Source organism: Micropterus dolomieu, linkage group LG16 (assembly GCF_021292245.1).
Source record: "Micropterus dolomieu isolate WLL.071019.BEF.003 ecotype Adirondacks linkage group LG16, ASM2129224v1, whole genome shotgun sequence".
NCBI lineage: Eukaryota > Metazoa > Chordata > Actinopteri > Centrarchiformes > Centrarchidae > Micropterus > Micropterus dolomieu.
In genome coordinates this window covers 9,678,120-9,701,910 of record NC_060165.1, presented here as the reverse complement: position 1 = coordinate 9,701,910, position 23,791 = coordinate 9,678,120, and the positions used below count along the sequence as shown (strand labels likewise).

The following is a 23,791-nucleotide window of genomic DNA, read 5'->3' as shown; positions in this document are numbered from 1 at the left end:
TTTGCCTATATTGGAGATCATTCTGAGCGGTTTTGACTTTCTGAAACTGCTACTGCTTCATGTATTATTTTCATTATACTGTAGCTGGAAACCTGAGAAAAAGAAGAGGAAATTGACATTTCAATGAGAAGAACTCATTGTCAGTTACAACAAACATCAGCTCAATGTCATGACTCACTTAAACATAAAAGTCTTTCCCTTAAGTGAAAGGCGTGATTTAACAAGACAAGAGAGGGTTGTAATTTGCTAATTTAATGTACTCTACATGCATTCTCTATGCATGAACCCTGACTGGAAATGCATTTGGAGGCTTTTCCATTTACTTTTTTGTTTTATTTTGTTTATAGGGTCAGTGTGCATACTGGAAATGTAGAGTTAGCCAAACGGTTAGTTTTAATAAAAACAAAGACAAACCCTGGTGTTTCAGACAACAGCGAATCAGCCAACAATAAAAAGTGTTATCTGTGAGTTAATCAACAACTTTTTCAGTTTCAGTTCTACTACATGCATACATTACAATATCATCAGCATACATTGGACATACCATAGCACACTCTAATTGCAAATTATTAATTTATGCTAAAGTAAAGTTGCACTTTGTGTATTTCTGTAAAAGCTGTACATAGGATATCCAAAAATGAGTATACGTTATGTACCAGTAATGCACCTCTGCTTTACATCTCCATCAAGTAAATTAATTTTACTATTAGTGCAACCTAAATAACATTATATTTTACCAAATAAATATCTCAAAGCCGCTATTTTAAGCAGCTCACTACAATAGCAACAGGAATTCCCAGGGGACTACTTTTGTGTTTACTTGACGAACAAAAATATGAGAATAACACACATGCTGGTAAGTACCAGATTTCCCTGTATGTGTATGATGCTGCTGTGAACAAAGGCTCCGACAGTTGGTGTGAGCATAAATTATCTAAATTTGGTGATAACTACAAAATTGGATTCAGGAATTATGTTTATGCCAAATAAAGGCCATGCCTTTCATTACAAATCCACATTTTGTTCTGTTCATCTACGTGTTATGCAACACATTAGAAGAATGTTGAATTAAATATTAAAATGTTTAGTTGGTGTATACTGATATTGTAGGCCTATTCTTCTTCAACCAATTCTTTTCCCACATCAGTTAAGCTCAAATGTCAAGTCCTTTATAAAATGCCACAAGGTAGCGCTATTGTTTCCAGCTCAGCACAAAAAACTAATGATTTGTTTCCACCAAATTCGACTGATCAAAGACACGCAACTAAGTTTAGACACACAAACAAACAAACTGAAAACTTCCTCAAAGTGGAAGTTACAGAAATTATTTTCTTTATGACAACACATAGCCTATTTGCACTACGTTCCAAGACAGCACTGTTTTAATGCTGATACATTTTAACATAATGCTGTCATCTGACATGTGTTCAAAAGTAACAAATGTGTACTGTCAAAAAAGAGAACACCAATGTGTTCAGTGTTACAGTCCTCTCTGAAAGTTTGCATAAAGGCCATGAGCTCACTAGTAATTACTGCAGACGCCATCACAGCCAGTATGAGATATTATAGGAATAGTTCTCTCTCTCACTCACTCTGTATTTGACTCCTACAGGCTGGTATCAACAGGAAAGAGGTAGCCAATGAAACTAATTGGGTGGTGTGTGTTTTATGAAAAGAACAGCCTGTGCTGTCCCGAGCTCCCTCCCACAGCTCTCTGACTGGCTGGCTCCTAAGTGGTCTGCTTTTCCTCTCTCTGCTGTGATTGGAGCCAGGCAAAGCCAATAACTAACCCCCCCCCCCCCCCTCCCTCTTTTCCTCAAGACCTACCCTTGTTGTTTTCAACTTTAGAGACAGAGCTGGGCTGAGACGATCCAGCACAGTCACAGTCTGCACTATGTATGTGCACTTTAGATGGACTGAGTGTAATGGATTTTAGTCCAACAACACACATTATATATCTGTATTGTATCAAATATTACTCCATAGGAAATAGAGTTGCTATTAGTAAATTATGGGACTATTTTTGCTTTGGAAGTCAGGTTACTACAAAAATAAGCTGATCCTGTCGCTACTGTCATTCCTCAGACAAAAGAATAAGAACCCATTAAACCTCTTTAATAACATGGTTGAATCTCCATTTGGTCTTTTTAATCACTATGATCAGTCCGCCAGTTTACATGGGCGGATCATTTTAAACTTAAACTGTGTATGTTAAGGGTGGGGTGGTTGTGTGCACTGCAATCAAAATAGTGAGCACATGCATTAATTACAGGAGCACTGCTTTTTAATCAATCAAATTGCAGATTGAAGAAAATATACAAAATGCACAGGATATAAAATCGATTATTAGGCTCAGTTTTGCAACAGTTTATTTATCTTAAAAACAATAATGAAAATATATATTTACAAAAAATTTCACTTTGGGAAGCTATACATACACCCACAACAAAAAGTTTAACATAAATAAGTTACTATAATTTTTTCAGTGTTTTTCAAAAAAATAAAAATAAAAAGGCACACAGGTACACTTCAAAGTTTTACACCAAATGAGGCAGTGTCACTTTGTTTTTCTGCCATAAAAAATGAGAAATTAACAATAGTGCAATTACATGTTCCACATGAATTCCACACGACAAAGACAAATCTTTGATTCACATATTTGCATAAGTAGCCCAGGGATTTTAACATATTTTATCTGTTAACCTGGACTACGCCACTTATTACAAGGGGCAGGACATGTGACCTAAAAACCACTAAAATATTAACTCACCTAATTTAAAAATAACAGCTAATTCTTAGGGTTATTAGCAAATACTGTTAAAATTTGGTTGGATATTGCTCAGCAGTTTAGCCACCCTCCCCCTCCCACCCCTCCCCCCAGAGCAAAAGGCACAAACTTTGGCAAAAAAGAGTTGTTGTTGGTTTTTTTTTAAAGGATGTTATTAAAATGGGAAACAAGAAGACATTATTTGCATGTAAACTTTATCTGTCCTGGCTGTTCCCAGTTAGATGGACCCTCAACTTACAGTTTGGCCATCTGGGCCTTCAAACACAAGATATATAACACTGGGACAAATAAAGCCATAGAAAAAGAAGACATTTTGTTTCCATAAAACCCTGACTTTTAGAAATCTGCATTTTTAACTTACATCAATTACCTGAAAAATTATACAATATGACAACTAAAATAATATTTCTCTGTTGGAAATTGCACTGCAACTCCCCGAGTCGAATTCACACTTATTCAAATACATTTAACAAAAGTTATGAAAAGCAAAATATGCTTTTTTTTATGTGCTACATCTGAAATATAGGTAGTATATAAAATAAAATGAGCAAAAATCCATTTGCACACTGCTACATTGTCTGCTGCTTCTGAGGCTATTTAATTGAAATGAGTGCCAAAACTTGATAGTGTACATATTCAGTGCTTGTGCAGCCTCTCCTCCTCCCTTCTTTAGGAAAAGGCCGCTTTTATATTTTCTCCCTCATCTGTCAGGTGATGAGAAAGGCTACAGTATTCCACCAGCAACAGGTCTCCTCGGTCTGTGGGACATAAAGAGGAAACAGGCTGTTGAATGGTGCAATTGAAAAAGCAGTTGCTCATGCTTGATCTCCGTCACGCACACACGCAGAGGGTTGAAAATAAAGAAAGAGTGCAAGTTTTAAAAGGCTGATGACGTGTAAGTGCCGCATGCAGGAAATAAATGTGTGTTTACAGCTGTCATTAAAGCATTACTGATGCTGGTGATAAACAAGTAAGGAAAGTAAGCAGGAAACTCTGTTGAACGCCTATAGTAGGCTATTTTTCACAGTGGAAGCCCATATGTTATTATCCGTATCAGTTAATAACAGTGAATTAATGAGAGGATCATTCTAACCTGGCACTGTTTTTCACTGGACCTCCGCGCTGTTCTCCGGCCTGCTCGGTCTCTCCTCCGCGGCTTTTAGCGCCTGACTCGCTGCACCGTCCGACTCGTCTTCATCACCATCATCACCTCCGTCTGTACGCGACCTTTTACTCTGACACTCGCTGGAGCAGGGACCTGACAACAACAAAAAGAAAAGAAAAAGCACGCGAAAAAGTTGTCAGGGTGTTGTTGTGTAGAGCTGCACGTCAACTTAAAAAAAGAAAGAAAGAAAAAAAAGGGGGCACCTGACATCCTCGGCAGATTGCTGAGAAATGTCACTACCAAGAATAGCCCGAATTGTGAAAACGTGCAAACTACAGTGTAGTCCCCTTTAGAAGAAAGTGTGCGTTACACTGTTACTCTCACTTATAACAAGAGATCAAAGGACTTTTACATCTGTATAGGCATTCTGAGTTGGTCCCCCTCGGTGTTTCGACACATCTGTTTGTAGCCTACGGTTGAACCCCGGACAAAACTGTTGCTTCGCGCCTCTGCATTGCGGCACAGTGGCACCGCAGAGACGCACGGCACAGTGAAATAAACATGCGTGACACCCTTAGTAAGTTAGCCCAATTTAAGTCACCTGAAGCTCCTGAACGTCTTTTTCTCGAACCGTGCCTGCCTGGTTGGCGAACCGACTGCCTTCCGCTGCTCCCCTCGCCATCCTGCCGGGTATTCTCGCCGGGCACATCGTCGTCTCGCTGGGGCCGCTGGATCCCGTGAGGCTGCCGGAGGTAAAACTCCGGTGCGTTGCTGTCCTCCTGCCAATCGTAGTTGCGCGGAGTGAGCGGTCTTCCGTCGACGGGATCGAAATTGTACTCATCCATAAAAGCCTGCACGTCTTCCTGCAGCGAAGCCGCGAAATCCCTCCGTGTCTCCTCAGGGTCCCGTCTCCCAAAAAGGTTTCTGCGGACCGGAAGTCTGATGTTGTCTGGCTGCCGCGCGTCCACCCTCTCCACTGTCGGGCTCGCATTAGAAAGGCGAACATCTGACATTTTGTTGCACATATGACAAGGGAAAAAACATACACAAACAAAAACCAAAGCCCTTCAAACGTCTATTTCCAAGTAATATTCCTTTCAAATGCAAAGTCGCGGGGATGACGCATGCATACTCCGCGCGTATCATCCAAAACGCGTACGCGCTAAAATGGAATAAAACCTCTCCAAAGGCAGGGGGGGTTTAAGAAAGCCACTCCTGTCAAGTCCGTAGTAAGGCAGATGAAAACAACAAGTCAAGTCATAACAGCCAACATGGCGTTAGAGGGAGCTGTGACTGAAGAAGAAAAGTTGACATCAAGACTATTTAAACAGAGAACGCGATTCATTGGTCTGCGCACTAGGACCGCCCATAGAGCTCTTAAAGTCGAACCGGGGCAACAACACAGGGCAGCATTGGATTAACTCCGCACATGAATATGGCCTAATTAATCTGTTTGATTACTTAAATACGTGAGAAGGAGCAAAAGAAAGGGACGCTGTGGTTATAGAGGAGTGCGTGAGTCTTTCCATTAGCACCTGTTTTATCACAGCCCTAACTCCATTTATCAAGTTAGATATTTAACTGAACACCTTAAGGTCAAATATATCATTTAATATTATTAAGTGTCGCTGTGTTTACTCACAGTTAAGATGCCCCCGGTATAAAGGTGCTAGGTGTAGGCTAAAACCTGATAAGAAAACAACATTGGAGAGAGATTTATCTCACAGCAGGAGCACTTGTCTCTGTGGTTTGGCTCCAGGCTGGTGATAAAAATCATCAATCATCAAATGATAGTAAGAGTGCTGACACATATCACTACTTGATCTGATTTGGTGTCACATAAAATGCTCAGGCACACTTGATTCAATCAGTGTAAATCCATTCAGTTACAGCCTCGAGGTTACTGAAGGACAATGAGACCTCTAAAATGAGGGGTTTTTTTGCAGGAAAACCCAAAAAAGAAGCCACAAACGTGCCTCCTGGCATACAATGACATCAGCTCTGAAGCTGAAAGCCTTCCGTCATCGTTGGCACGCTGCCTATCGCTGTCAGACTTTGCCACTGGTGCCACAGGGGTGGTTTGTGTGCTTCACTGGTTGTAATTGCTTGTGTGTGCTTAGAATTTAAACACCAAGGAAACAGAAAGTGGTGCAGCTTTGAAAAGGGAAAAAAAAAAATAGACCTTGAAATTTACCACCATTTCCCTCTGGGAAGTACTGTAGTAAGTTTGTATCCTGAAAATTCCTGACTTAAGAATTGAATTGTTGTTCATGTCAAGACTTAAGTTATCAAATTTATCTCCTGGACATCCCTGAGCTGCAGAAGAATCCTGTAGTTACTGAGTGAATGCATCGGCTATGCACTGCTGGTGTACAGTTCACAATGTCCCAACTAAAACTCTACAGCGAGTGTTGCTTTGCATTCCTCCACAGAATTTGCCAGTAAAATCACTGGGCCTGCCTTTAAGGCCATGCTGTTTCAATTAACCATTTGAAAAGAGTCAAACATCTCGTGATGAATACAACGAGGCCATCTGTTAAATCCATGTTATCGCCGGGATCAGACTTAATCCATAATGCATTTATGCTGCTGCAAACTGTACACCGTGTTGTACAGAAATAAAAACAGATTTTGATACAACTGATTGGACAGGCAACTGAGAAACAAGGCAAAATAACATTTTGTTTGGGTCAGACATGCATAACCAATGGGTTTTTTTGGGTTTTCAGTTGGAAATATTAGGGCTCATTCTCCTAGCTTCAGAGAAAGACACAGATAAATGTAACTTAGTGGGATGATTCAACTGTTGCAGATTCTGTCAGTAAAATTAATGTTTACACAACTGTGATCCACGATTAAAGAGCCACAAAACAAGAGGAAGGTCATAGTATGTATCTGTTTATAGTTTAAGATAACACAGGCAAAAAGTGTTGGACTCCACAGAAGTCAACATCGATCCCTCTGACCATGGAGACAGAAATGACAGAGAACAATGATGCACTCTTAAAAAGCAGGTGTCAGCGTCAACACAAACATGTGTCTGCAGTTAGAGAATTACTCATATAAATGTTAGTTACAATCTGTCACTGAAAAGTAATAAAATGTGTTTTCTCATAAAAATGAGTAATAAAGCATTGCACAATTCATCAAAGACAAATTGTATATGTATCTTATCAATCTTTCCAGAAACTGGGCTTGAGAAATCTTATTAATTCCACATCTTCATTTGAGACACACAATTATAATAATATTGTTGAGAATTGTTGCTGAATTGGGCGGGAAAAACAGATATTAGCAGTAAGTTTAATGCTCTTCCTCCATATTTATGAGGAAATGTGTTCCCGTCAATAAAAATTTGAAAATGTAGCCATTTTTAACTGCTGCAAACCAGCGGGTCCGATCCTGAGCTTGCAACCACAACAGGAGATCCGGCAACTCTAGTCACACCCGTTGCTTCCTTCTATACAACTCAGCAAATAAACGACAAACAAATAACACCCCGTAGGCTAATACAGCAGCCTAACATTGCTGGCCACAAACATGAACCAGTATTTTTCTGATGCGTGGTGTTCATTTTCCACCAAACTAATAATAAGCGAGAGCTATGCTAATAAATTACAGGATGTTTTGACTTTTTGGTACGGTGTTTTTGCAGTTTGGTCCTGTATGGGTTTGATAAATCTGACACATCTGGGACTCTTTATATAAGCATTCAACCATTTGTCTTCTATCATTGAGCAGGTTATGGACCTCTTTTCCAATGTCATGAGACAGCAGCCTTGGAGCTCTGCTTCTTCTTGGCCAGCTCGGCCTGAATCTGATGGGGGAACTGGTCCAAGTGCTTGTTCACACACCGCATGCAGAACCTCTTGGTGTAGAAAATACTGCAGTCCTGACAAAAGAGACAGCAAGAGTCCAGCGTCAAGGCTCCAGTTTCACATAAGCACTGGACATGCCTAACTCACACTGACTTTTAGTTTTCAACACTATTTATTTGTGAAACCTGATTAATTAAATTTCAATCATATAGATGTGCCACATGTTTACAAAGTCATCTGAGGAAAACATCAAAACCACAGATGCACAGTGATCTACAAAGTCAATTTATGCCAAGTGGAAAACTGTCCCAGGAGCACAGCTTGGTTTTCAAATGATTTCTTTTCTCTGTTCCAAAAATTATTTCACAGTTGCCTTTAGACACACACACACACACACACACACAGAGTATCTGCTGATCTGATGTCATTTGTCCCTGGAAGAGCATGCCAACATTAATCACTTGATAAACTGAATTACATGATGACATATTTAGTCTGTGGCAAAAAGACTGTAGCAATTCAAGTTGAGGACATCTTACCGATCCAACACAGACACACGTGTTGCACAGGCTACAGTTAGAGCCCAAAACAAGAAACTTTTCCTTGTCCGGACTGAAGGGGTCCCTGGTCACAAAACACTCCTCAAGCAACCTGATGCACGACAGAAATGTAGGCATAAAATTAAGCTGAATTATAAGTTACTTTAGGAACATGTCGTTCACAGAGACATACCATAAATGTATTTCAAGGCAGTCAATGCTATAAATGCAACGCACAAATCGCTGTGTATCCAACGTTAGACGTTGGCGTAGCAGCTAACAAAATTAGCTTTAGCATAGCTAGCTCCCGAACACTAAAAGGAGCCTTTTGCTTAATGTTCACTTACACAATGGCTCTGGTGTTTGGTGGTTTCTGGCCGTGGTATGTAAAAGGGCTACTCAACCCACACAAGTGGCAGGTAAATGTTTTTTGAGGGGATTCACTTGTGGTGCGCTCCATCGTTCAGAACAGAGGAGCAGACAGAGTTAGCTAGTTCCTGGTTTTCATGTTGGTGCAGCCATCTTGTTTCATGAAGTTTTACCGCCACCTACTGGACTGGGGGAGTACAACGATAAACTGTGTGTAGAGCAGGCTGTAATAAATTAATAGGCTACAATTTAAAATTATTATTTAATTACAAATGGCACTAACAAAAATATAGAGAGATTCTAGCTTCCATAGCTTTATCTTTTGAATATTTATGGATAAATGATTAGTCAACTCTTCATAGTAAATAAACCACCAAACTCAGATTTTACAGTAACCTGTAATTGAAGGGAAAGCACAGATGTAATTAATAACATTAATGGCTTACGGGGACTCTTAAATAGAACAAAGCTATCATTAACATTATTAGTTCCACCTGTGCCTTTCCTGCTATGACAACTCATAATACATGCAGTGAAAAGGCCTATTAGCTAATTCATGTAAAGAGTGGAGACTGAATCAGATGGATGTTTAATAATGGCACCATTAGGCAGGTAAATAAGTCAGGCCATTACAAATCAAACTGTTAAATATATTGGTTTATTTTAGGCTACCACATGACACTCATTCATGTTATTGAAACAGTGAATGCATTTTTATTGTACACTGCCCTGTACACGATAAAAACTATAAACTGTTTCATTATGACAAGAAACAATGTTTCAATGCTACATTAGGAAGTGAAGTATCAGTACAGCAAATGAGTCAATTACCTCCTCTTTCGGAGGCCTGTTTTGCTGTCTGCAGATACACACATAAATTTTACTACATCCTTGTTATATGTACAAAATAAAACATAAACCAGATTATTGTGTTTGTGGTCAAAATATTAAGTACTGGCCCAGACTGTTTTTTTGTAGGAAATATTTTGTAACACTGATCTTTTAAAAAAAATCTGTTAGGTAAGCTATCACGTTGCGTTGGTCTTTATTATAATAATAATAATAATAATAATAATAATGGATTACATTTATATAGCACTTTATCTTAGACACTGAAAGTGCTTCACGGTGAAGGTGGAAGAACCACTCAGTAAATACATAACACAGAGATGATGTCTCCTTTTCGTTCATTGCCTGCTTAAAATGCACTATTGTGCATGATTTATGATTTAATACAATGTGAGAACATTCTCTGGTCCAACACTAAATAGTTATACATCCATCCCATTTTCAGAAAAGCTACTCTATGTATTTGTTATGTGCTAAAGGTAGGAGATGTGGCCAAAGTAGAGGAAACGTGAGCTCGTTATGGCACTTGGTGAATACAGATGCAGGTGGTTCTTTAACACCTAATCTCACAATGGTCAAGGGAGATTTGGCTGATTTCAATAAGGCACTGGTACACGATAAAATGACATGACAATGATATGACCCAAACCCAAATGTCTTTTAAATTAACACATCATATATACACTAAATATCCAAAATATTAGCAATATGTCTGGCATTTAGTTGTAGGGCCTTTTGCACAACCAACACTTCAGTTGACTCAAAGATTCAAAATGTTATAACTTATCTTGTTCACAGGCAAAATTAACATTTCGCATCAGTGCATGCAGCAGCAGTCATGTCCAGGTATCTCTAATATGTGTGCACCCATTTTACATACTATGCAAATTTGCATAGCCTACTCCTTATTCAGCTTTTGTTCAGTTCTTGTGTCCACGGAAGAAAAGCTGGCATCTAAGACCCAACCCATAGCAACTGGGTGCTCGAAGTTCAAATTGATGCATTTAAAATAATAATTAAAAGATCAAAAGGTTTGTTCTCCACTTTGTTCCCCTTTCATGGAAGCAGTCACGCCACCTACAAGAGCTGCCTTTCCCCCCCAAAAAGAATTTCATTGCTGGTAGAAAGTTTTAAGTCACATGGTCAGTGCAGCCTCTGCAGATCACAGCAGCGTGCATCCATAGAAGCTGCACAGTACGCTACTTACAGTACATTGATATGCATGAATAGTATATATTAGTAATATTTATGTACACCTGGTTTTCAGTGGCTTACATTAATATTTTAATACATGTCCCTGTTCATGACCATGTGCTATCTTGTCAGTACATGTCCCTGTATATCTCTTGCAGGAGCGGGTGCAGTGATGTGTCCTCTGTTGTCTTGATTTCCTGCACCAACTGCGCATGCTCGGTGACCAGCTCCCGGAGGTCGGCCAGTTTCTGCAGCAGTCTGGGGAAGAGGAAGTTGTTGTCGGGGTGGTTGGCCAGCAGGTGGAGCCGTAGTGCCTGAACAATGCTTTCTTGCAGCTGCTCGACCAGAGGCATGTTGACCAGGCCTGGGCGATCTGGTGGGGAAGGGATCAGATAGAGGTAGAAAGAAGAAGGAGGATTCCATTTCTTTACAGTTTTCCCTCTTTTAAATATAATTAAATATAATTTTCCAAACAATGTCAGTTACCTCCGCAGCAGATAATAGTAGCCACAAAAAGCGCCAGGTCAGTGTCATCCAGCTCCAGGGAGTTGAAGCGTGTGGCAAACTGGAATTTGGGCTCCATCATATCACTAAATGGCCGCCGGAGGCTCTTGAGGAACTCTCTGGTGATGAAGCCTCCACCACGTGCCACCAGGAGGCCGTCTTTGTTCATGCAGGAGGCCAGGAGTGTGAAGAGGGCTTCGTAAACGCCGTACTTCAAGAGAGTCACCTAAACGGGCAGGTGAGAAGGCCACAGCATCACTCAGATGTGTGTTTTTTGTGTCTCTAACTCCTTTTTCACATAAAATTACAAAAGAAACAGCTCCTTTTTCATTCAAGTTAAGTAAAATCTTTCTTCTCCAGAAGAAAGGCAAATGACAGATGCAGCATCCCTTAACACACCTGATCATTCAGATCCAGGCTCTGGAAACCTGGCACCGCCTTGGCGAACTCCGTCAACTCTGTGACCGTCTCCACTGAGGTACTCTGGCAGCAGTGGAAGAGCCTGGCTTCGGCCTCCCTCTGCTGGAGCTCCCCACACCCCACAGCAGGAACAACCTCCCCAGCTTGAGGGACACTCTCGGGTTCTGCATAGTCACCCTTTACCATATGGACCGCTAACGTCCTCTCTGCCAGCTGGAACGTCTCCATGTCGTGAATGATGAAAGGCTGCTAGGAAAACAGGTGAGGGAGAGGATGTTGGTAGTTGAGGAGACAGAATAAAGAATATTAACTTTAGCTTCTTTTTATCCTTTACCGGCGTGCTGGTCTTTCCGGTGAGTATGAGCCGAGCTTTCGCCTTGTTCATGTTAAAGTTCTTCATGTAGGCTTCGTGGATCTGCCTGACCAGAATCTTGTGGTCCGCCAGCATTGGACTTGCCACCTCTTTCTCCACCATCTTGCTTTCTGCCTTTAGCTTTAGCTTCTCCGCCTGAGGCATCCGACCAAACCGGATGGCTTGTGCATAAAAACATAAATCATTAGAAACAGCTAAAAGACTCTCAAAGGTGAGACTCTCGCTAGGTGTTTTACTTTACAGTAAAACTACAGAGACATCAGACATATCCTGCTACAGCAAACATGCATGTGTGCAGACACACACAAATATCCACCCACAATCTGGTGCGCTCTGTTCTATTTCCTCTCTTCTGAGGACAGCGTGTCGTCTTCCTCTCAGGTTTCTAACACTGTTCTGCCTGCAGTGGGAGGCCATCGTAACAAACCCAATGACCCCTCAGCAGTCAGTGCAGATGACAGGCCAGATGTGAAAGTATATGGGCCTGTATTTTCTCAATGTCAAGCAGGCTCCAGCAGGACATTTTTCTTTAAAAACTCAGTCAATGTAAAACATGTTGAACTGGAGCCAAATCACAGAAAGACACGCCCTGCTGTTGTTGTAAAGAACACATACTATGGTGTGTCAACTGTTATGAGCAGAGTTTTATATTACTTATTTTTGCCTATATCCAAGTTCTTTCAATGCTATAGAAGTGTATTATGATTTTAGCACTCGCTAATATATGTTTTAAAGCAAAGCTGTTTTGACTGATAGTGTTACAGATTATTTTGCTCTCAAAAATGTATTAAAAGTTGAATTCATAACCATAAAAACACACTCTTGCTTAAATGAATAGACTCAGCAGTTTGGGCTGGCTCCAAAAGCAAGTCAATCCGGTCAATCCCCATAAGCCCCCATGTTTATTTATATATATATTTTAATATTTTTTAATATACATACATAATTAATAGAATGGCTCCTTTAAATGACAGGTGGGTACAGCAACCATGCTTCATTTGCCAAGATGGCAACGGCTGGAGCTACCCACGTTGAGCTTCACAATCACTCTTCAGAAACCTAGCTAACCAAGCTTGCTAGCACCACTGTCTTGCCCAAATATGGTCACGTCCAGTGCCTGGTTGCAAAAACCAACATGTCAGTGGCCAAACTGCCAAACCCAAGGCTTCAAAATGGCAGTCCACAAACCAATGGGTGACGTCACGTTGACTACGTGAACTTCTTTTATCCAGTCTAGCTGTTTCTCAATCTGCGTTCTTTTCTGTACTTGTGTTTTTGTGGACTTGTGAAAAGTCATCAGTCGCAGCCCAAGTACTGTTCCAATTCAAGAGTCAAATATCCGGATGTGTTCTTGCTCCACCCATTTTGCCGAGCCTGCATCGGATGGTGCCTGGTTGTATTGGACTTCCGATAGCCAAGTATCCCAGAATGCATTTCGCACCAATAAGCGGCAATGGCGGAGGAGAAGCCCTACAACTGTAAGTTATAATACTGCTGTTATTGTGTCACGGAATGCAGTTTTAAGAGCTTTTTTATGGGGGAATACAGTCATTTAAACTCGAAATTTGTGGAGTCTTGATTTCTCAAGATACAGCTGATTGGAAAATTTGCTAAGACGTTTTCATAGATGTGAGGTCCCGCCCGCTAACGGGACCTGCCTTCATCAAGTTCGCTGCTATTCCAATTGCAGAATGAGAAACACTGAGAAACACCCTATGTCAGAAACGTATGGGTGACGTCACAGAGACTATGTCCATGTATTATACAGTTTATGGTACGGCTTAACTTGGTATGGTATCACCAGTAGCTTATTGTGGCTAATGTTAGCTAATGTTAGTCAGCTTTAGCTAGATAATGCTGTGTCATTGATGTTAGTGAGTCCATTTTACTGATTTTATGACTCTTATGTTTACATTTACCATTATCCTCTGCTGGACAATTATTCTGTAATTCAGGACTTGTGTCTGTTATTTAGCTAAGTTAGCAAAGTTCAACATTTTTGGAGGTTTCAGGCCTTACCATTATGGGACATGCCCACAGAGAGGCACTTGTGGAATCGGCAGTACTGGCATTTGTTGCGGTTCTTCTTTTGGATTTTGCAGTTGCGTTCACACTTATCATACTCCAGCTTTAGCCTGATGGTCCTCCTGAAGAAACCCTGGTTGAGAAAGAAGGACACATACTATAGCCATCAACTTCATTTGAAGATCATACGTAAACATTCTGATTTAAGTACACAAAAAGCTCACAGAAATGCTCCTGCTACTTCAGCCATTCATTAAAATCGGTGTCTTTATGTTCTGCACACTCCCCTTGCCTTCCAGGTCAAAAATGACCCACTCTTGCGACACTTCTGTGATGACTTTTAGAGAAGAAATCAATTTTGCATGAAGAAACAACGACTGCCATTCAGCAAGTTGGAGAATAACTAGAGAGAATAACTACTTCACAGTGCAAAGAGATCTGAGCCTGCCCAAGCATGCAGCCCAACCCGTGTCTGACCACATGTTTAAGCCTTATTTAACAATGCTCTTGGCTTCCCAACCACTCTGGCTTAGTGAGCTTTCAGTTGTGTTAAAAAATGTTTCAATTCAGGCATTTGTGGCACACCTGTTCATATTAACTTCTACCTATTGATAACTTTTCCATTACTGAAGGACTTCTCTGAGTGTCTAGCGGCTCTAAAATTCCCATACACATGCCATAGCGTCATCACAGCAGACTTAAACCACCACAGCCTCACAGCACATTCCATTCACATTCCCACTACTGAGCGCGGCTCTCTTAAAGCGAGGTGTTGAAAATTATATGACAGAGCCTGTTCAACATAGAAACCGTCAACTGTGACTGCTACACATCACAAGCCAGATTTTAGGAGTGAGGTCAAAATACACCCCTCGCATGTGCAGGGTCAAACAGTTAAGCGTCATTACGTCCCTGCTTTAGAATAGCAGCAGTCAGACGCAAGGGCAAACAAAGATGAGCATTATTTTGTTTTAATTATGATTAATGAGATGTGAGTCTGAAACCAGAGCCCTGCAGGGAGATGGCCAGTTTGGCAGCACTCTAAAAACACCCAGATGTGCATTTTGCAACTGACAGGACATTCTGCAAAACCTGGACAGAGAAATAAAAATTGCACATTGTTAGCCTTCTCCCTGTCTCGGAGCGCCAGATCAGAGGAGTGAAAAAAACTCTCTCTCCAGCAGGGAAAAAAGGGGTGATTATTGAGGAAACAGAAAAAGGAGCGCACCAGTAGCATCTGAAACAACTCTGTTTGATTTCTTGGCCATTATGTTGCTGTTGTTGTGTAAAATAAACACAATGTCAAGATGGAGCAGCTGTGGCTTATGGGAGAAAACTTTAAAGCGGACGAGGTCACAAGTTAAAAAGTCATGCAGAAATAGCAAACAACGGCTCAGATTAGCAGCAACAACCTGCCATCGGTTTAGAGAGGTATGAGACTATGACAAGCTCACATGACTTGACAAACAATGCAGGGATGAGCCTTTAGCGCAAGGAACTGACCACTGAGCATCAGCTACAAAGTGATCTCACTGTTACTGTTTTCTAATGACATTTTTGTGCTCCCTAAAATCTAAAAGGAATTTCAGCACAGAAATGTCCTGGTGAGCAAGACTAATTCAGGCCTGATGGATTTGCCTTTTTCTCATATCATTAAATCCCAAAGATGACCCAGTAAAAAGGGAATATTTAGCATCAAACACAGCAGGTATCTGTGCCAGCAGCATCTCCATGTGTGTGTGTATTAATGTCACTCAGTTGGGCTCTGTGCCAAGCAGGAGAGAGGTGACGAGTCAGCCAAGGCCACTATGTCCCCCACCTCACATGATCTGGCTACGTGTCTCAGAAACCTTCCACTGGCCTCTAAGTCAAGCACCTCTGCATGCCTAGCTTTATATGTGTTTGGGTGTGCGTGCATGTGTTTGTGCGCGTGCATACACACAAGTGTGTTTGTGTGGTGTCTTTTCACCTTTGATACAGTTGCATGAAAGACAACATTTACCTTTGCAGCACACGGGAACATTTGCTCTGTCTTTATGTCCCTTCTCACTTTGTTCAACTATGTACATGCATACCTTGCAGCCCTCACACGCATGCACCCCGTAGTGGAAGCCTGAAGCCTTGTCTGAGCACACCCGGCAGTCCAGGTTGAGGGGAGTGACGCTCTCCTCTGGGCCTGGAGCTGCTCCGCACACCCCGGACGATGGACTGGAGGCTGGGGTCAAGGTGTCTATAGCCAACAACAAAGTAGAAAGGAGACAACAGCGTATGATTTCACTAGGCTACGCTTTGAATCAATTCAATCCTATTGTAAAATGTTACTAAAAAAGAATTCACATTATTCACTTTTAAGATGAGAAGATCGAAACCACTCATTCAGTATGTCTCATGACTCGTGTAACTACAGCCAGCAGCTAGTTAGCTTAGCTTAGCATGTATGTTTTCAACAGGTTTAACAAACGAGATATAATATGTAAAGGATTACCATTAGATTGCGCTTTATCTTGATACTCAAAGCGCTTAAAGGTAGTAGCGTGTTGGATATGAAAAGCTCAGTCGAAGGTGACAAAAACATCAATTCTAATTGAATCTTATGGCCATATTCTGCAGATAGAGAACTTTAATCTTACACGCTGAATCTTTAAGAGTGAAGGGGGGAAACTCACCTTTAATCACCAATGTGTATCTCCCACTTGGGTGATGCATGGCAGACACTCACCACACATCAGCTTGAGATGGACAGGGAGGAAAACATAGAGCTAACTACGCTGGGGGATGATTAGATTGCCAGATGGAGAGAGCCAGATTAGAAATTTTGCCAGGAAACCAGGGAACCCCGTACTCTTTGCGATAAGAGCAACCAACCCTACTTCCAGCAGCAACCCATCTAAGTACTACCCAAGCCCACACCTGCTTAGCTTCAGGCATGTAGCAGGAACAGGTTACATGTTGGTGTAATATGTGAGCTGTATAGCTGGACAGAGCCAGGCTAGATATTCCATTGTTAAAGCTAAGCTAACCAGCTGCTTGCTGTAGGGCATACAGATACAGGAGTGGCACCGATCTTCTCAGCTAACTCTTGGCATGAAAGCAAGTAAGTATACTTCCCAATAATACTCTTAATTATTTTTGACTTCAGGGCTGAATGTCATTCACAAGTACGAAAAAAACAACGACCTTTCAACCATATATACTGGGTGATAAAATAAGCCAGTGAGCAGAAGGTAAATGTAAGAAAGGTTATGTACTATAACAGCAGTTCTGGGAATACCTACATGCAACAAACATCTGTAAAACAAAGAAAACATATTGAACAACTAGTTACAACAATGAGAACAAGCTCCCGTTTCTATTTTTGCATACTGCATTATAATGTGGATTTAAATGATTATTTATTTATTTATTTCTGTATAATTGGAACAACCCTGATATTGGACTCTTTAACAAATGAACCATCACAGTGATGGCAAAACAAGATATCTGTTACACAGATCAGGATAAATTCACCTGTTTTCCTTGACAGAAACTGTATTTCACTTCGTACCCTGATGGTTTCTGTCAAACACGCCACTGCCTTTGTCTGCTTGAGTATACTGGGTAAGTGTCTCCTGCACACTTAAGGACTTTTAGTTGATGGGTCTCCATAAACAGCACTGGCCATTTGTTCAAGTGCTGCTCAGGAATTTGGAGACAACATCATGGAGGAGACACAGAGAGAAAGGAACTGAGTTGTATCTAATCTGCTGTTATCAGACACACAGTGTTGTACATTGGTCCCGTCAGTGCATTTACATGTGGCAGAGTGGATCCAGAAGGTCACTTTTGTAATGCTCCACATCACCTGTCAGCAGGAGTTCATGAATGACACATTCAGTACAATTTTAAAAGCAGCTAGGGACCTTCTGGTGGTCAATTTATTCATTTACTTATAAGTTATTTTATGTACCTCATGTATCTTGTGACAATTTGAGTACTCACCCAGCACAATGGAGCTCTCAGACCCCGAGCCTGTGCTCTGGTACTCTGGGAAATCAAATCCCAGCGTGTCACCTCCTATAGTCTTGGAGATGTCACGCAGATCCTCCATCAGGTCTCCACACAGCGGACTGTCCAGCAGGGAATCCCCCAGTGGGGATGGGGGGCTAAAGAGATCTCCTGCCATGGTGGAGCTCAAACCAAACCTGGGAGGAACAACCCCTCACTCACCAGACTGGGATGAAAGGGGAGAGAGAATTAGGACAGTGGGTGATAATGAGGCAACCGTTAGATTGGTTGTGAGTTTCAAAACATCCAGAGCTCCGGAAGAAAAAAACTCTAGTTAGCTTTCAGATCAGGTGCAACTTCTTTTCGTTTGTTTAAGTAAAACAAAAACCTGTCATGTCTCTGCCCATTTCAAACCAACATATGAGCTTAACTTTCTCCAAACCTCCCGGAGTTAGATCAGACAGAACTCTGGCTGTGGGCTTGTTAGTTGTTGTCATGTTGGAAAACGGAACTGTTTGAAAAGGGTCTCTGGGGTGAAAGAATCTGAAAATGCCAGCCTCGCATTTGAGTGTGGATTAGTGTTGGGGCGGATATGACGATTTATACTGCGAGACAATATCCGTTTGTCAGCTGTCTGAGATTTTGCCTGACCATTAACGCTCCACTGGCTGAAAATTATACTGTGTGGCAACTAATGTTTACTGGAACCATCAGTCAACAGAGGAAGAGCCCATGCACCGGGCAATAAGGCTGCAACTTATTATATTATTATACTATTAGTTATATTAACTACATTTCTACAGACGCAACACATCATGTATAGGGGTAGCTCAGAGCTGCTTTATTTCCCTGGTTTTTATTTATTGTTTTGAGGAGTTTTCTGTTAGCGTTTTGTTTTGTGAATTTGTGAATGTGCATCCCAAGAGTTACCACTGAGCACACCACTATCTGTTTGTGCCTTTTGCTCTCGGATTTGGGATACAAACTAACCTGGTTGTAGGTTTCCCATGTTTCAGATAAAACATTACAAACTATTACTATAGGTGTAACACTTAGGCTACTAATGCCAGAGGTAAGGTTCATAATGTGAAGGTGATTGTTAAAAAAAGGGAACCATGCCCATAGAGTCAACAGTAGCACATTACTCACAGATTAATTTCCAACCTGAATAGCAAAAGTACACAAACTACAGTTTGTTGCAAAGCTCTGATTTATAGACCGATGCTGTACCATCATACATGCTGTTTTACATTGTATGAATAGCTTTTCAGTGTACGGAAACCCAGTTTTAAGTCAGTTTCTGTCTATGTCTCTGGCTGTCTGTCCTCTCAGAATGGTTCCTAAAGTATATGTGTGGGAGGGAGTTTGGTGGAGCTCCCAGCTGCTCACAGCAGGGTAAAGGACATCTGTTTGAGCCATCACACAACATCACAGCACCATGGCCATATTCTGTAACGCTCCCTCCAACTTCCAGTAATTCATGGCGGCAGATGTTTGCCGCTGTTGTTCTATAGACTGTAGTCTGGCTGGCTTGTCAGATGACAACTTTACAAAGCATGCAGCCTGTAAAGCCTCTAAGTGTGAGATAAAGGCAGAAAAACAGGAGTCTCCTAAATATTTGCTCTTACATTATTACACACAACTGTATCTGTGTTATAATGCTAACAAAGGTATATTACATCTAGGCAGGAATCCCTAACATGCTGTATCTCTGATCTAATACATGGAGAGATTTTTGGCTGTGGGGCAATCCCAATGCAAAATCTCAGTTTACACAGCTGCATACATCTGTAGGCTGAGCACAGAGGAAACATTAAGTAAGATCAGAGTGGGAAGTTAAAGAGGGCTGGTTGAATGTGACAATTAGGTTAAATGTTGCCTTTATCTCTCTGGGTAGAAAGTGTTGCACTCTGTCAACTCCAGAGGCCAGACACTGAGTACGTGTTTGATCAAAGAATGCTTGTTCTTGTTTATCTAGTTTTTGGGTTGCAGCATTTCAGGGGACAGGTCCTGACATTATGCCAACATTGTGCAAGTGGGGGGAAATCTGTGAGTGTGTGTAAAAAGACATAGGGCTGTGCCTGGAGTTTATTGTTCACTGTAACATATAGAGTGTGTCGTCGAGACACAGATTGAGATAGCTGTTGACTAACTGTTGTCTAACTTGTCTGTCGAGCTGCTTTGGTGCATAACATCTGCCCTCTGACAAACTCAGTCCTGGCAGTCGACAAAGATTTCTCCATCAAAGGGTACATTTGGCAAATTCTCTGCAACACAATAAACTCAAGTAACGCAAGTAGCTCATGTTTTCCCTTCTATCTCTGGGCATGGATGTCTTTTCAACATCTCCAACACAGGTTGTATCCAAAATGTGTAGGATTCGATCTCAACACAAGCCAAACCATTTCCAGACCAGGTTTTCACAGTAGATCTGAGTTTTGTGCACTCTGGCGCGACTGAATGTAGAGCTGCAATGTTTAGTTTAGTTAATCACTTTTTTGTTAATAAATTGATTTTTGATACTCGTTGAAGTCATATTTCAAGCAACATTTGATAGTCCCCAATTCTCAAATGTGAGAATTCAGTGCTTTGCTTGGTCTTGCATTACAGTGAATTTAATAATTTGTGGTTTTGGACTGTTGTTCAGACAAAACAAGACATTTGATGATTTTGTGATGGGCATTTCCCACTGTTTTCTGACGTTTTATAGACCAAACAGTGGATTAATCTAAATAATAAACAACACAAATGAAAATGAGTTGCAGCCCTAACTGAATGATAAAAATCTGCTCTGAAGTTATGTTGCCTCTGACATTCTTTTACTCTTAAAAAGACTCAACAAGTTATTTAGTTGACGGTCACAAGTTTCTGGTGAACCCACCTGTCTGTAACTTCAACCTATTTTATTCTTTAAATATGTTGGGTCTCCGTGTTGATATACATAAAACTGGCCGACAATAACCTCTTAACTGGGTTGATACTACTTTTTTCCCATGGCCCACCCCATGTTTCCCCATCACCTCAGAGGACATTGTGTTTTAAATCCCAGAGGAACTATAATTTCAGACAGAGCGGCTCTATCTTTAGGTCACAGGAGAAGAGGAAACAGGAGCTGCACTGTTGTCAGCTGCAATCAACAAAGCATGTTAGCAGATGACAGCGAGGACACAACAGACGCAGGATCAAGACCCCATTCGGCGGTCCCCTCTGCTAGATCAGGATCTTGACCTCTCTGCAGCAAGGTCATCCGTGAGACACACAGACCATAAGAATCTGCCTCAGAGCAAATCCCAAAACCTACTTCCCCAGTTTGAGAAACTACATCATAAAACTAGCTTTGCATTTGACTGGAGTGGCTTTTCCTTGACACTGTGTGTGTGTGTGTGGGGGGGGTTTATTACAACAACAGGTGAAGCCATGACTAGCCAGGAAGTGGGGCTCACAACATAAAACAAGATACTGAGAACAATCGGCTGCATTCGGCTTTTATACAGAAACAGGAGACAGAAGTCAGCAGCTACAGTGCAGTACGATTAACAGTTTAGTCTTCCAAGAAAGCCCTTTTCACTTAAATGCTGTCTTGAAGGCGAGATAAACATTACTTTCCGCTGTAAAGTTTCTTTAAAACAACAACAGGCCCTGTAAGGTTTATAATCCCACTGAGATAACAGTTTTGAGATAAAGCGTATGAATTACCTCAGAGGCTGCGATCCGAAGCATTTCCAGGTGCCGGGATGGATTCTGTCTATGATCAGAAGAAGGAGGTGTTTTGGTCACGGGACGCTCCGACACACTGAGACCGATCTGTTCTGCTGAAAACTTGATGCGTCGCCTTCCTGCGTGCTGTCAAAAGCTCCGTTCATCCTCGGCAGGAAGTAACGTAGCGACGGACGGCGACATGGCGCACACACCCCCCTGACACACCTATGCTTTCGACCAATGGACGTGCAGGGATCTGAACGCGGGACTGCCCCGCTTGTATTTTTTTATTTTTTTATTTTTTTTTTGGCAGGACGAAATCACTTCCCGGTGGCTCAAGACGTCACGGGTCGATGAGGACGTGTGATGTGACGTGCTCTCATCTCCGTTGTCTCCTTAATTAAAAGGCAGGGATGTCAGTAAACACAACACTCTGTGTCTGCTGATAAATAATTTACAAACGAGCCACTGTAAATCACTCAGTGTGAGTGAACATCATATATTAGAGGATAATTAGGCCTTCAAAAATGCTCACTTAATAAATGAAATGCCAAACAATTTAGTACAAGGCTGCCTACTCAATATTACACATTAGTAGCCTAATTATGAACATTTTGTGTATTTTATTTTATTTTTTGATGTTTTAAACATATACTTTGGTGGAATGTAACAACAATCTCTCAAGTGCTGCACTTAATATTGAGGCACTTGCACTTTACTTGAGTAAATCAATTGTATGTTATACCTCTACTTTACAACATTTCACAGGGGAATGTTGAACTTTGTACTCCTTTACAACACATTTATTTAACACTTTATTGCACTTATAGATTAAATGACCTTACAGTGTGTAAAACAGTAGCTATACCTCGACAACCTACTGTAAAATGCCACCTACACGTGAATGCATCAGTAGTAATAATCTAATAATTATACAGAATAGTATAACACTCACATGTGCCATTTAACTTTTGATATTTATTAGATTTTTTTTCAACAATACTTAAGTGACATTTTCAATGCAGGGATGTTACTTGTAAGTGAGTATTTTTATCTTGCTGTGTTGCTCTGAATACTTCCTCCACCACTGCTTACTATATGTCATATATGTTAGGGAATGTGATTCATAATTAAACTCTACTCGAGGTGTTTTCATGTGGTAAGTCATATAAAAATGTACATTTTAATACATATATTAGTGTAATATTTGAAAATTAGGTTACTGCATTGTGCATCTATAAAAAGTGTCCTTTGGTTAGGGCAGGGTGGGGTCCTGGCCTCTCCCTGTAACTCCTGATTTGGTCTCTTAGGGACTAGCAGTAAGCAGCACATTACCTACACATTAGGGGCATGCTCTGCTCAGTGCTATATCCCATTAGCCATATGGTATCCTATTAGTGGAGTATAATAATCAGGTGCATATCCCTGACAGTCCTTTGCAGCTGGCTTTTGCACAGTCCACATCTTAAAAACCCTTCTTTGATGAGTGCACTTCTCTTCTTTACGTCTTTTCTTCATTATTTGTATACTCTACCAAAGGAAATCAGTATGAGATAAATGTCTGTAGTTATCGTTGTGAAATTTGCATGTAACCTTTAATGAACGTGTTTATATTAAATGACAAGATTTAAATGTGAAAAAATGATTCAGTACTAACTTACAGCACTTTTTGCATGTAGTAAATTAGCCACTGGTTAAAAATGCAATTTTTTTCTCTCGACCCAATACATTTTGCAGTTATTAAACCATAAACCTAAGGGAACACAATTTTCTTCTACCATTTAAAGCAAAATTATCTTAACTGCATCGTTCTCTGTTTGACATTGACATATATCCTCTCCTTCGCGTATAGGAGACTTATAGTAGATACTACAGACTTCTGCTCTGTCTTTGCTCCATAGCTGTTAAATAAATCTTGCAAATGTGCATTGAAGTGCGGACTGCCAACGTCCCAAGTACAGCAGAACATGTAATATGTGGCGCCATCTACTGTGTGTGACTGCACAGCAATGTGTCTCCGTCCTGAGGCGATAGACTGTCTGGGGACATTTGGCCACAATCCTTTCCTGTTGACTTCCACAGAGAAACTAGACAACAAAACTCTTCTGAGGATGCTCAGCGTGC

At 41.0% G+C, this 23,791-nt stretch overlaps 3 protein-coding genes and 1 long non-coding RNA gene across 7 annotated transcripts; 1 reads left to right on the top strand and 3 right to left on the bottom strand.

Moving 5' to 3' along the window:
- Nucleotides 1-2,339: 2,339 nt before the first annotated feature.
- Nucleotides 2,340-5,237, bottom strand: cdkn1ba (cyclin-dependent kinase inhibitor 1Ba). The gene is made up of 3 exons (XM_046072410.1): nucleotides 4,495-5,237; nucleotides 3,882-4,046; nucleotides 2,340-3,546 (listed from the first exon to the last, which is right to left on the bottom strand). Exons 1-2 carry the CDS (start codon nucleotides 4,916-4,918, stop codon nucleotides 3,895-3,897), a joined length of 576 nt encoding a protein of 191 aa, XP_045928366.1. The 5' UTR covers nucleotides 4,919-5,237; the 3' UTR covers nucleotides 2,340-3,546; nucleotides 3,882-3,894.
- A 1,538-nt stretch (nucleotides 5,238-6,775) lies between these two features.
- Nucleotides 6,776-8,798, bottom strand: cdpf1 (cysteine rich DPF motif domain containing 1). Its single transcript, XM_046072411.1, has 3 exons — nucleotides 8,598-8,798; nucleotides 8,251-8,362; nucleotides 6,776-7,785 (listed from the first exon to the last, which is right to left on the bottom strand). The coding sequence occupies exons 1-3, from the start codon at nucleotides 8,708-8,710 to the stop codon at nucleotides 7,657-7,659; spliced, it is 354 nt and encodes a 117-aa protein (XP_045928367.1). The 5' UTR covers nucleotides 8,711-8,798; the 3' UTR covers nucleotides 6,776-7,656.
- Nucleotides 8,799-9,258: 460 nt separating this feature from the next.
- Nucleotides 9,259-21,825, bottom strand: LOC123984751 (peroxisome proliferator-activated receptor alpha-like). 4 transcript variants are annotated; one of them, XM_046071846.1, is made up of 8 exons: nucleotides 21,665-21,825; nucleotides 17,963-18,194; nucleotides 16,060-16,214; nucleotides 13,979-14,117; nucleotides 11,921-12,120; nucleotides 11,566-11,835; nucleotides 11,149-11,392; nucleotides 9,259-11,035 (listed from the first exon to the last, which is right to left on the bottom strand). In XM_046071846.1, exons 2-8 carry the CDS (start codon nucleotides 18,144-18,146, stop codon nucleotides 10,791-10,793), a joined length of 1,437 nt encoding a protein of 478 aa, XP_045927802.1. In that variant the 5' UTR covers nucleotides 18,147-18,194; nucleotides 21,665-21,825; the 3' UTR covers nucleotides 9,259-10,790. The 4 variants fall into 4 exon arrangements, with proteins under 4 accessions (XP_045927802.1, XP_045927803.1, XP_045927804.1 ...); XM_046071847.1 differs by having other exon boundaries at nucleotides 11,566-11,832; nucleotides 21,665-21,823; XM_046071848.1 differs by lacking the exon at nucleotides 21,665-21,825 and adding an exon at nucleotides 17,492-17,656 and having other exon boundaries at nucleotides 17,963-18,105.
- On the top strand, nucleotides 10,772-12,650 carry LOC123984752. The gene is made up of 3 exons (XR_006828518.1): nucleotides 10,772-11,060; nucleotides 11,145-11,404; nucleotides 11,527-12,650. It is a non-coding gene; the product is annotated as an uncharacterized LOC123984752 (long non-coding RNA).
- Nucleotides 21,826-23,791: the final 1,966 nt, after the last annotated feature.